Raw genomic sequence first — 13,691 nt, forward strand, 5'->3', positions numbered from 1 at the left:
TAGGAAGTGAGGTTGGAGTCACTGTGGTCAACATGAATCCAATCTAACTATCCTTCCAAAGGCAACGAGGAGACCACAGTTCTAGAAAGAAACAGTGCAGTTGTAGACAATTTGGATATGAACATGCAAAATTTATAAAACTTTCCTAGAAAAATTTGGATTTTGGCAGCATATGCAGAGACTGGTGAAATAAATAATGTGTCCTGCGTGGCACGTGTGATGCTGCAGTGAGTGTGAAAGCCATCAGAACTATTGCACAACACTCCAAAGCAAACAGATGCTTTGGAGCTGGCAGAGCTGGATTGTGGAATTCAACTCATGATGATTAACTGTCTTGTTAAATCAGAATGTGTGATGCAGCTGCTGAAAACTAAGCACCGGGAGGAGGAGAGAAAATTTTGGGGTGGTTTAACAGACAACATCAGGGCTAATGGGGGGCAGAATCATAAAAGAGCCCTGTGCCCCCACCCAAATGAAAACGAAGCCAAAAGTAGTGGAAGGTGGAGGTGGCTTTTCCCTGGAGATCTTTTTTACCCCCAGAAATTGGACTCTGCCTGCAAAAATGATCTTTGTGGGTGTGCCTCTGGTTTGGCAGTGGGTACTGAAGGGAGGAGCATGGTGAGTGGCTTTATTTTGAGGTGTTTCTTCTTCCTACGTGCTTAAAAACCAGCCATGAGGCACTTGTCACCAGCTCTGAAATCACACCTATGCCATGGAAGACGTGCCAGGTCCTGAAGGTTTTCGTTCCTCAGCGTGTCCAGTTACTGATTCTTTGTCCCAGCCAGGATTTGGCATCCACGTGGTACAGCAGCAGTGGGTTTGTGATCCATCTCTAATTTGTGGTGGCATTTCAGCTTAAGGTTTTTCCTGCATCTTACTAACGAGCACTTAGCTTGACACTTTTAAATCAACACCACCTTCTGCCCTCATCCCTCCGGTGGTTTCATGAGGCAAAGAGTGCCTGTATCTTTGTGGTCAGAGGGGATTTGCTTTTTCCCCCCCTGTGTGTACAAACTGGAGGAAGCAGGAAAGCAAACTTTCCTGTTTGTCTGTCAATATTTTAAGAGCCCACATTTTGTAAAAACAAGCTGCTTGGACACCAGATGTGAGTGGCTTTTCTAAAATGCTGTTTGACTTTGAAATCTGTCGCTGGATGTTACGTGGCTTCCTCTTGAGAGCCTGAGGAAGCCCACATATTGCTTCCAGAAGACCCTAGAAATGAAATAGCTTGTAAAAAGCTTGGATGTTAACTCCTGTCTATTCATCAATTTAGACAGCAGTGGTTTCCTGCCATCTTAAGCTTCTAGTAGCTCTTGCTGTGGGGACAATGCACTGGTCCAGCTCCCCATGCAGCAAAATGCTCACACAGCTCCAGGTGGGTCTGCCACCACCAGCTTATTTTTAATGTATTTTTATTTTATTTTAGTGGGGTTTTAATTGTAATTTTATTTTTATTATATTTTTAAAGCAAGAACAGCCATCCCTTGCCAGGCAATTGAAAACCTGGTGACATATCAAAACAACATTTCATCCTTTTCTTCTTTTTTTTTTTTGCAAGCTTCCCATGCTCTGTATTTAGATAAGGAGACTCAGTTTTGCTTTTCTAACTATAGATGAAATACTTTTTGAGGCTTGTAATGTACTCAGCTTGGATTTTTCGTTTTCTTTGGCATTTTGTCAAGCAGTTTCTAGATTTTAGATGATACTGTACATTTTTACATGTTCGTTTTTATTTTGCCATGATGTATTCTGAAAGTTAAATAGTTTCATTAACCAGAACAGAAATGCAATTCCCAGAGTCACTTACAGCAGAATTAGTGTACCAAACCAGCATCTGTTCCTTTCCCACCTAAAAATAAAAAGCATGAAGGAAATCTGCTGCTATTTAACACAAAATGAACCCAGAGCACTTGTCTCCTCTTCATCCGTTTGTTGAACTGCAAACTGCTTCCTGCAAATTCCTGATCTTCCATCCACAAACGAATGGGATTACAGAACAGAGGAGGGATTTACTTGCTTTCTGTGCCAGCACAGAGACAAATTTGCTTATTTCATGGATGAAAAGCTCAAACCAAAACGCCCGCTGGTTGTGGGTGTCTGTCTCTTGGTTTTACATTTCTCTGTGGCAGTGGCTGTGCCTGGTGGTGGTTTTGTGCTGCTGCTTCTTTTAGTTTCAGAGCTGGTTTGTCCAGGCTCCACTTACTGTACCTGGTTAATGCTACGTTGCTAATACACATCAGGTGAACATCTGTACTCAGCACTGGTGAGGCACCTCGAACCCTGGGATCAGTTTTCAGCTCCCCAAAGAAGGCATTGAGGGGCTGGAGTGTGTCCAGAGAAGGGAATGGAGCTGGGGAAGGGTCTGGAGCACTAAGAGGGGCTGAGGGAGCTGGGGGGTTTAGTCTGGAGAAAAGGAGGCTCAGGGGGGATCTTCTGGCTCTGCAACCCCCTGACAGGAGGGGGGAGCTGGGGGTGGGGGTCGGGCTCTGCTCCCAGGGAACAAGGACAAGAGGAAACAGCCTCAAGTTGTGCTGGGGGAGGTTTAGATTGAATATTAGGAAAAATTCTTCATGGAAAGAATTGTTGAGCCCTGGCACAGCTGCCCAGGGCAGGGGTGCAGTCACCATTCCTGGAGGGATTTAAAAGTTCTGTGGATGTGACACTTGGGGACATGATTCAGTGGTGGCCTTGGCAGTGCTGGGGGAATTGTTCAATTTGTTATCTTAGAGATCTTTTCCAACCTAAATGACTCGGATTCTATGATTCTCTCTGGCTCCTGATGCTGATCTCTACTTGCCCTGTTCTCTCAAGCCACAATAGCTGCACCTTATTGTTGGATGGAGCTGTTTCTTGTGGTGGTGTGCCTGTCTCCATCCCGTGGGAGTTGTGTTTATCCAGGGTTTGAGTCAAATCCATATATAAAAACGTCTGAAGCCCTCTGGGATGCTAAAGGCTTAAAATATTAACCCTAATTAATGGCTCCTTCTCCGGCTGGGTGTAAACAGTGAGTCATGTGCCACTTAGGGTTTTGCATGTTTAGTCCTATTTCTGTGTGCCTGCAGAATGGCTTCTTGCAGATTTGTTTTATGGAGCAAACATGGAGCCCAGCAGAGCCCCAGGGCTTCAGCAGATGAAAAGTGGAGGGGTAGAAAAGACGTTACACGTTGCCCAAGGTCTTGCAGTGAGTCACTGGGAGAGCTGGGTTTAGGTGCTGGGTGTTCCTGGCTCCCTGCTGGTTGTGCTGTAAGGCACCCTCGTTTGCCTGGGGTTTTAATTAACTGCCGTGGCAAATCTACTCTTAACCAGGAGAATCACGAGCTGTAGTGAATTATGTCACCCTCACGACCATCAGACGTTGTGTAAAAATTGAAGAATGCCTGTTTATTAAGTGTAGTTATTAAAATCCCCAGACTCAGGCAATTAAACCTGGTTTACAAGGATTCCTTAACATCCTAGGGATGAGCTTGCCAGTGGAAGGGTGTGAGTGCACAAGCAGGGTCTTCTGCTAAGGTTGTGGTTAAAACACTGCCACAAGTGCTTGCCTGGCATTTCCAGTGCTCCTGGTGGGGACTGCAAAAGGATGCTTTTCCCACTCCATCACTTGATGCCCAGGGATTTTGATAGGTTTTATACTGATTTCACTTCAAAACCACATCTACAATTCAAATAAATACTTGGTTTGATTTTTGTTTGGTTTTTTGGGTTTTTTTTTTGATAATGGAAAATTCAATTCTGAATGTGGCAATGCTATTTCTAAGCTACTTAAGAGAGAGACACCCCCAAATTTAAAGCCTCTACAGCACATATATTCATCATAACCAATTCTGCATGGCACTTTCTTGCAGAGGCACTAATGAGTGTGCTCATACATTGCTGTTGGTGTGCTCTGCACCACACCATGGAACCACATGGAGTAGAGGACAGGTTTTCCAAAGCTGTGTTTCATAATATGTGCAGAACAAGGCCACTTTTTTCAATTGATTTATGTTTCTAGCAAAGGAGAGGTTAGCCAAACTTTCCAGAAGGCATTTGAATCACATAGATGACCCACAGCCAATCCATAGAGTGTTAGAGTTTGAACTGAAGCCTAGCTAGTATAGGCTTGAAAACTCAGCACAATTAGAAGTAATTGTATTAGTCAGAGATGGTTCCTGTATTTTCTTTCTGCTGCCAAATGCAGTTTTGGCTTTGTGACTGTTGTTGCAACTCAGGAATGTTGTATAAATCTTTTAACTTTGTATACAACCACTCTTTCTGCGAGTGAAAAATAAAAAGCATCCTGTTTTCTTTTGCTTGTCTGTGTTCCACTTGCTGTTAAACATCCTCTTTCTCTACAAAGTATCCCTTTTCAGAGCACTGGGATACAAACAAAAGCCACTTTTTTGTCTCGTGTTGTTTTTTTTTTATTTTCTTTTTTTTTTTTTAAATAAGGAAAAGCAGTGCCAAAAAAAAAAAAAAGATGCTCTTCTTGACCAACGACATCTTGAAAACACGTGCTACGTAAGCTCGAGAGCATCTGGTGAGAGAAGGAAGAGCCAGGGTGCTCCCTGTGTCCAAACAATACCCATATGGGGCTGTTTGTGTTGCATATGCTGCGTGCTTCCCAGCACAACTAATCGTGCTGGAGAGATCCCTCGGAGTCAGGGCTGTGGGCCGGGACCAGGAACTGCTTGGCAGTGTTGCCTTGGGATCTTGCTGCTTGTCTGCCACGCTGCAAACACGATGGGGAAACTGGGTAGAGCCCTTGAATCCTTCCCAGGATTAACCCACAGCCATGTTTGGGTCCATCTATGGCACTAACAGGGGTTGTTATATTATAATTAATAGGGCATTGCTGGTTGTGAAAACTTTCATATGAAAGATAATTAGAAATGGAGATGTTTTTCTCCTTTCTGTGTTGCCTGTTCTGTTGCTCTTCCAACCGATTCTGTTTAACAAGCAGTCGGTTTCATTATTTTCTTGCTGTCTGGAGACTGAAAGATAAGTTTCCACAGAGCATCTTACCCCGTCTGGGATTTGGCAATGAGTTTTATTGAAACAATCTGCTCATCTGAGTGAAATTTCACTGGTGGAATTGTAACAAAGCTGGATAAAGGACACACAAGACCAGTCTTGTCAAACATTAAAACCATAACTTCTGTATTTGCAGCGGCATATAGTGATAACTGATGCCATTACTTTCTACTTTCTACATTGTCTGTCTCCTAGGGTATTTGAAAGAAGACTGTAGGTGAAAAATACAAAGTGATGGGCATTTAGGTTAGTTTAAATTAGTGGATATTTGTCCCTAAGGGTGAGTTATTGATATAGGCTTTCACACTGCTGGTAACGAAAGACCCCTAAAGAGCTGTCTCTGAATTTCCAGTCTAAACTTGTAATATTTTCCCTTTTTTTGCCAAAATTTAGAATTTTGAAGTGGGTCAAGCCTGGAGGAAAGCTGGGTTAAAGCTAGCTTTGCCAGTAAAAGATGAAGCCCATCAGACCTCTGTTGTTAATGGGAGTATCTTCAACAACATGATATTTAATATGTTCAGAGATAAGATATTGAAAGGAAACTATAATGGTATCCTCTACTGTCATAACAGAAAAATCACATTAAGTCTTTAAATTCTAGCATCTTCAGAGGAAGACATCGGGGTTTGTAGGAGGCAATATGATTATTTAGAAGAGATATTTAGTAAGGTGGAACATTAACTGGTGTCTTGTGAGAATACAAAATGCTTTTAACTGTACGTCTGCATGCTTGATACTCTTTAGCTGTTGCTTTCATGACTCTTTAGTGTTCACTCTCAAACAGTATCACTTTTACTTCAGCAGCTGTTGGCTAATTATTTCAAGAAGTGTTGGGAACAACTCATCTTGGTATCATCAGGTGTTTGCTGTGTAGAGCAGAACACAAATATTCTTCTGGTCTTTTAATTGTTTTTGATTTAACGGGTACCTGTTGTGGAAAAAAGTTTGCTCTGTTGTAAAGAGCCCATTGGGATGTTTCTGTACCAACCCACACAAAACACTCAAAGAAAACAGAACAAGCAAAAATCCCTGAGGGATAAAAGCCTCTCTCTTTTCCTCTATGCTATGAATGTATTCATGTTTCCATAGCGTTTGTCTGCCAGCGTAGCAGTGTCTTACACATTCTAATCTGTTTGTTTGCTTTGTTTTTATTTGTAGGGTAAATTGCCAGTTCTTCTGCTCGGTCAGTCTGCAGATTTGAGGCCAGGAGAATTCGTGGTGGCCATTGGAAGCCCGTTTTCCCTTCAGAACACGGTGACCACGGGCATTGTCAGCACCACCCAGCGCGGGGGGAAGGAGCTGGGGCTCCGCAACTCCGACATGGACTATATCCAGACAGATGCCATCATCAACGTATGTCCTGCCCTGAGCATCAGCCCCTTCAGCTCTCAGATTTCTTGAATAGTTGCTTTGAAATTTTCACCCATGATATAGCTCTTAAGAGCCCTGAGCTCTGCTTTTATCCTCATAAATACGGACATCTGTGCCGCAGCAGCACTTGATTGTTGTTTGAAAATCCCCCAAGGAACCTCACCAAGTACAATATCTGCCTTCACTTCAAAACTCTTGCAGATTACAAGGGAGGAGGCAATATTCTCTGGCAAATTCGAAATCCATCTTGTTTTCTGAAAAAGAAGCCAAGCTCAGTTTAAGGATTCAAGTTTGTTTCTGCATTAAGGCAAAGACAATAGTTTTTGTACTTCAAGTCTTGGCCTTGTAAGAAATCTTCTCTAACAGTTCCCAGAGCTGTCCTAAAATCTTCTAATTTGTTAGTGTGGCACTATTAAAACAAAAGGAAAACCTTGGCTATCCTAACTTTTTCTGACAAGAGAAGAAGAAACGAAGCATTGCAAAGCTCAGCTAAAATGGGTGACTTTAGGTGTAGTTAATGGGTTTGGCTGTTAGGACTGTTCTGTTGCACTGCAGAAATATCTCAAAAATTTCTTTTATGTTTTGCTTGCCACAAATTAAGAGCTAAACATTAAAATATGTTCTTGACTTATGTTTATTTTCAGTATGGAAACTCCGGAGGACCCCTAGTAAACCTGGTAAGAGTTTCTCCAAGTTTGCTTAGTGTCAGGCTTATTGCTTTTTAGTTTAAAAACAGAACAAAATGCCCCAACCAACAAACAAGCCCCCCCACCAGATATGTGATTAAAAACTTTCAATATCTGGCTGACTACACAAAATTCACATGGTTCTTGCAAATCACTTGTCTGTGTTTATGTTGGCAAAAGGATTTCAATATTTAAGATGTTTACAGTTTGCATAGTTTCAAGCAAGTGTAATGTTTTTCTGCTCATGCCTTGCAAAAAGTAAAAAGCCCATTTTAAAGCGAGGCATTTGCCCTGTCTGTCCACCATGCAGCATTGGCAGTTCTTTTTCTTTTTTTTTTTTGCACAATTTGCACACTGAAACTCAGCTTAATGGTTCCGAAATGTGTCTTCCCCTTTATTTTGAATCACACCAGGGAGGTTGAAAAATTTTGTCAGGATATGAGGGTTTATTTGCTGATATTGTAGCACGTAGTCAGATCTGCCCTTGCAGCAGCTGGGGATGAGGCAAAGAGGGAACAACTGAAGCAGGTTGCAAAACCCAGCTACTGTGTGAGAGCTCTCAGGTCTCTTGTGGGTACGGGGGCTTGAGCAGGGGAGAGACAGTGGTCCTCAGGAGGCATGGCAAAAATTGGAGTTCAGGGCTACTCAGTTGCTGCCTTGGAGGAGATTTAGCAATTCTTTTGCACCCAGTTCGCAGCACAGTTTCAGTCCCAGCAAGCTCCACTTAAAAAAATTGTAGTTGGACAGTTTTTATCTGGGATGAATCAGGGAAGGAAGCTGCTGAGATTTCAGAAGTGTTCCAGTCATCAAGTGACAGCAGAGATGTTTTATCTGAAACTCTTGGAGTCACATTACCAAGAAAAGCTTTTGATTCTGATGAACTGTCATTTTGCTTTATAGATTATTATGCAATATTGGCTCAGAAGCAGTCAGTGCCATGCTTTGTGAGGTGCCTGCTGAAGTCAGCAGGTTCAGATTGGCTGCAGAACGTGCTGCTTGTCTGGTGCAAGCAGAAGAGCTGCCCAGTTATTATCTCTATTCTGCTTGTGGCAAGATGAATATCCACATCAGCTTTCCAGAATTCTCAAAGAGTGTTCTGTCTGTAGAGTCAAAAAATTAGACTTAAAGAAAGCATTTAGTAAATTGAAAACCAGCTACAGAGTGTGTTGTGTGAATTTGTCTTTGTGATTGCTTTGAAGAAATGATCTATTTCTCTTTGAGGTGTTTTATGTTGCTAATAACGATTTCTTGTTTCTCTAGGATGGTGAAGTCATTGGAATTAACACATTGAAAGTTACAGCAGGCATCTCATTTGCTATCCCATCAGATAAAATTAAAAAGTTCCTAACTGAGTCCCATGACAGACAAGCTAAAGGTACTGCACTTCACTGCTTTGAAAGAGGAAAACATGGAAATAACCTGGTCTAGTGGGTGGCATCACTTCCCATGGCAGAGGGTTGGAACTAGATGACCTTTAATGTCCCTACCAACACAAACCATTCTGTGATTCTATGAAAACAGTAATAAACCAGAAAGTCAACAGCCTTTGAGGCTCCTTTGGTGAGAGCAATTTATCCAAGACCTGCTTTCCTTTTTTGCAGGAAAAGCTATAACCAAAAAGAAATACATTGGCATACGAATGATGTCTCTAACTCCCAGGTAAGTGACAGTGGTGGCTCCTCACCTTTCTGAAGTGTGGTCTCTGCATGCATTTGGATCAAGCCCATGATCTGCAGACACGACCTGGAGGTCTGAGCCAGCAGCACGTGGCTCTGTGCATGCTGGTGACAACTCACAGCCAGTTCTTGCCACCTTCTTCTCCTCTGCGTCTGCTACGTGGTCGAACTCTCCTCTAGGCTCTTACGTGAGCTAGTTCTTAAACAACTCCTGGCTTTTTCTTCTCCTTAATGCTTCAGAAGAGAATAGCTAGCAACTGTGAATTTGTCCTGGGGTTCTATCCCTGTTGTTGTATGTTCTCAAGAATTGCAGCAGCTACGTGCGTTTTCCCGTTCCTATAAAATTATTTTCCATTAAACATTTCACTTAATGTAAAATGAAGCTTTTGTGTGGACTTGCTTATTCATGCTCAGACTGTAAAAGACTCGTGAGCAGGTGATTCCATGTCCTGTAAAAACAAACAGAAGGTTTCCCTTTTGCAGGACCCACAGGTAGAACAAAGCATTGAAACACGAAGGGTTGGGGTTTTTTCAGGTGTTCAGAGAGGGAATTCTGCCCCTCTACTGCACTCTGGTGAGACCCTACCTGGGGTTCTGCATCCTGCTCTGGGGTCCCCAGCACAGGAAGGACACTGACTTGTTGGAATGAGTCCAGAGGAGGCCACAAAGATGATTAGAGGGATGGAGCAGCTCTGCTGTGAGGAAAGGCAGAGAGGATTTGGATTGTTCAGCCTGGGAGGGAGAAGGTTTCAAAGTGACCAAATTGCAGCCTTCCAGGGCCTAAAGGGAGCCTGCAAGCAAGAGGGAGAGGGACTTTTTACAAGGGCCCGTAGTGACAGGAGAAGGGGGAATGTATTCAAACTGAAAGAGAATAGGTTTAGATTAGATATTAGTAAAAAAATCTTTCCTGTGAGGGTGGTGAGGCGCCTGCTTTCAGGTTGCCCTGAAAAGCTGTGGCTGCCCGTTCTCTGAAAGTGTCCAAGGCCAGGTTGGACAGGGCTTGGAGCAACCTGGGCTAGTGGAAGGTGTCCCTGAACATGGCAGGGGGTGGAACGAGATGAACCTTAAGGTCCCTTCCAACCCAGGCCATTCTGTGATTCTACGTTCTGCTGGTTCTAAAATAATGACTGAGTTTTGAAATGTTTTAACTCTGATCCTCTGTATCTGTTAAAGTGATTGCCATTACCAGAAATAGACATTAAAAAGATATGTGCATGCAAAAAGTGTAAGAATTCTTGAAATACACACCTAAGGGTTAAAATAAATGGTGAAGTGACTCATCAACACATGTAAAGCACCTCAGCTAGTAGATATTGACTTCAGTAAAAATGCCTGGTTTTTTTTCCCCCCATCTTGACAAAATATTTTTGTTGCTGTTTCTTCATTTTCCAGCAAAGCTAGAGAGCTGAAGGATCGCCATAAAGACTTCCCTGATGTTGTCTCTGGGGCCTATGTTATTGAAGTAATTCCAGAAACACCAGCTGAAGCGTAGGTTGAAGCGTTTTTTTCCTCAAAACCACTGCCACTGATTTAAGGGGGTAACAACGATGGAAACTGCTCCCTGCTTAACTGGCTTTCTTCATTATGCTAAATTAACAAAGCTACGACCATCTGATAGCTATTAGGTTGTCTGCTGGAAGTGGGTTTGTGGTTTTAGTCTGGTCCCTGATGGGCAATACTGTGAGTGTATCAGGGTATTGCAGGGAAGCCTGTCAGCGTTCCCGGCCGACAGGGCAAGGATTCAGGGGGTGTGAAAACTCCTCTTTCATTTTTCTCAGCAGTTGCTTCCAAGGCATCTCCTGCACCAGTGCCAGTGCTGAATAAAGACTTTTGCTTGTGAATACTCCCTGCAGCCCTGCTGGTCACCCTGGCGGGAGAGCAGGGGAGGAGTTTTGGGTTCACCTTGGGGAGACGTGTCTGGCTCAGCTCAAGCACCTCAGTGTTGGCCAAACCCACCAGCTCCCCTGGCACGCCTTGGGGGTAAAATCCTCTCTTGACAGGAGACACTCTTCCACGTGAGGGCTTTGTCAGGAGTCACGTTACTGGGAAGAGCTTTTGGGTTTGGACAACTGATCTTTTTCTTCATATTACTCAATATTTGCTTAGAAGCAGACCAGGTGATTGGTACTAAGCTTCACGAGGTGTCTGGCTGAAGCAGGGCAGCTGGTCTGTGGTCACTGGCACTGCTCTGGCTGGCTCTTGCTGGAGACACTTCCCTTTCAGGGTTTGCTTGATAGGGAACCGCTCAGCAATCCAGGGCAGGAAATGGGAAGCCTTATTCATTTTCTGAAACTGGTGATGACTTAGGAGAAGGGTAAATCTTTGTGGCAACAAAGAGGCTTATGTGGCACGAAAGGCACGTAGGCAGAAAGCTGCTTGGGGCAGGCATCACTGCCTCTTAGGAAGACTAAGAAGGATGGTTGGATGATGTCTTTTCATTGCAGTTTGGGTGCCACTGTAAGGTAACTAGTGTTAGCTCTCTAGAGTGCTCTCTGAACTGTTTTGTAGGTGATTCTTGTTGGCAGCGCTGTTGGGGCACGATGCTGGTGTGTGTCTGTGATGTGAAATTAAACTGCAGCTAGGGTAGGAATGATGTGGCTGCTCCAGTGTGGGACTGGACTTGGTGCCTTGGCATGCAGATCCAGTCTGAAAGTGCAGAAAAGTCATTGTAGGAGTGTATATAATTGCAGAGAGTGGGAGAAGGACTTTGAAGAGGGAGAAGAAATGTGAGGCAATGTGAACTTATAATTTGAAGGCAAATCCAAATCAGGATGCTTCATCCAAAGAGTGGCCTGGCAAATAGAATGCAGCCCATGTTGGCTCTGTCTTCTCCCACTCCCAGTTCCCTTGTCAATGGGCTTCCCCGTTCTGCTGAACTCTCCAGTGCATGTTGTGTAGATGTGTGCTAGGGCGTGGGAGCAGTTCTGCAGTGACCTGTCCTGGGCAAAAGTCATGTGGAGAGGCTGTGTGAGAGATCAGATACTCTGGAGTGGTTTCCTCCAAGAAAATGTTTTGAGCCATGCCTTTGGTAGGCGACCAGATTTGTTGCAAACGTTGACCAAGGCATCCTGCTTGCAGGAGACACTCATTTGAGGCGCCTTCTGTGGGTGGAAGAGGCCGACGACTGCTCTGTGGTTTTGTGCAGGATTATGCTGAAGGGTTGAATCATGTCTGATCTGTCTTGGTTAATGTTTCCATAACTTGGAGCCAGACCGTTGTGCAAGACTGGGCAAGATGTTGTGGTCTGTGGCATCCCTCACCACCCGTTTCTTGGTCCTGACAGCAGCCTCAGCCAGCTCAGGGAGAGACACACAGCCCTGGGCAGGGGAGCCTTGTGGTGCCGGCTCTGCTCCTGCCCTGTCTTCCTTTGAGTCAGGAAGGTTCAGCTTTTGAGGTCAGCAGAAGGGACTCTGGGGACTACGGGCAGGCAGGTGAGAGGAAGGACACGTTTTGGTGACTGAGCTGTGTGTGTTATTCTGCTCAGGTTTCAAACACTAAGATGAGGTGTAGTGGCTGCCAGTAAGCTCTGTGTGGAGGACAGCGTGGATCTGGGACTGAAATTCCTCTTGTGTTAACACACAGGTGCTACTCAGGTTGTTTTGCTGTGTATTCAGGAGTAAAAGCTTGGGAAATTTCCCCTCTAAAAGGAGGTGCCTTGTTGCAATTGTTTTAGAAGGAAAGTGTGCCTCTATCTTTCCCACCAAATCAGCTTCTAAGATCCTTGTTGCAGAATTACTGCTTTTTTACAATAGGGAATTCCTTTGAAGACAGTGAAATATGGGATTCATCAAACTTGCACATCCATCAGATTCTGAGGTTTCTGAATTGTGTTGTAATCTTCCCTGCTTCATAAATTCTGATTGCTTTTCACATGCCTGCTGTTGGGTGGGAAACGGGAAAAAATCCAGCAATTTTTTTTGAATTTTTTTTTTTTTTTAACAATATCGTGAAGACAATTATAAAGGCAATTGTAATAACACATTGCTGCTTTGTGTTTTCAGTGGTGGCCTGAAGGACAACGATGTGATTATAAGCATCAATGGACAGTCGATAAGCTCAGCCAGTGATGTCAGTGACATCATTAAAAAGGACAGTACGTTGCACATGGTCGTACGCAGGGGCAACGAAGATGTTATGTTAACAGTAGTTCCTGAAGAAATCGACCCCTAACCAGAAACATGAGCTGGATTTCATGTTTTCTTTTAACAGCAATGGACTGCTTGTATTCCCTCTGTGCTGGTACAGGACACGTTAGACTTCTGACCAACATTCTGCTTGTTCAGTGGATTAGTATTGGCCAACAGAGTAACTTCTAATAGGTTTAAGGTGCAAAATCAGTGTAATTTCACATACTCCAGATGATAATTTTTTTTCCTTCTGTATTATGTATGCAATGTATTCTTTACTGGCTATTACATTCCCTGCTTAACAAATCGACGTTTGCTTCCCTGTGTTGAGTAGATTTACTGTTATTTCCGCTAAGACTTAAACAAAACCCACGCACACAATGTGTGTTGTGGCATTCAGGTATTTATAGGTTAGCTGTGTTTTAACTGGAAATGCCATTGTAAAGGAGTAGTCAGCTTAAAAGGAAACACAATTGGGAAACAAAGTTTGGTTTATAAACACAAAGAAATCCCAACCAAAATAACCTTTCGAGGATCCCGTGCAGGACTTTAATACTATGATATTTTCCTAGTGTTATTAAAAGAATTCAACAGTACTTCTTGTGAGTGACTCATTTTGCTTCCCCTTGTGGAGTGTTTTTCTTTGAATGGTACATCTGCCTGGAAGGATGTCCTGGTGGTCTCCTTTTAATCACCATAAACCAAATGACTTATTTTTCAGTATGTGCTTGTATTTGTGCCTTTGTGCATCTGCTCTTCTAAGCAAGGCTGGGTTGAATTTGTCATATTGCCTATGTCTTCCAGATGTTAATGCATTT

The 13,691-nt window shown here is 43.5% G+C and overlaps 1 protein-coding gene across 1 annotated transcript in view; it reads left to right on the forward strand.

The window, feature by feature from the left end:
• HTRA1 (HtrA serine peptidase 1) overlaps positions 1 to 13,469 on the forward strand; it is a 33,040-nt gene extending 19,571 nt beyond the window's left edge. Inside the window, exons 4-9 of the mRNA XM_017809302.1 lie at positions 6,172 to 6,366; positions 7,029 to 7,061; positions 8,331 to 8,445; positions 8,672 to 8,729; positions 10,139 to 10,234; positions 12,748 to 13,469. Coding sequence (XP_017664791.1) covers positions 6,172 to 6,366; positions 7,029 to 7,061; positions 8,331 to 8,445; positions 8,672 to 8,729; positions 10,139 to 10,234; positions 12,748 to 12,916 — 666 coding nt within the window. The 3' untranslated portion in view covers positions 12,917 to 13,469. The remainder of the gene's footprint in view (positions 1 to 6,171; positions 6,367 to 7,028; positions 7,062 to 8,330; positions 8,446 to 8,671; positions 8,730 to 10,138; positions 10,235 to 12,747) is intronic.
• The last annotated feature ends 222 nt before the right edge of the window (positions 13,470 to 13,691 follow it).

This window comes from Lepidothrix coronata, unplaced genomic scaffold (assembly GCF_001604755.1).
Source record: "Lepidothrix coronata isolate B3197 unplaced genomic scaffold, Lepidothrix_coronata-1.0 Scaffold25, whole genome shotgun sequence".
Taxonomy (NCBI): Eukaryota; Metazoa; Chordata; class Aves; order Passeriformes; family Pipridae; genus Lepidothrix; species Lepidothrix coronata.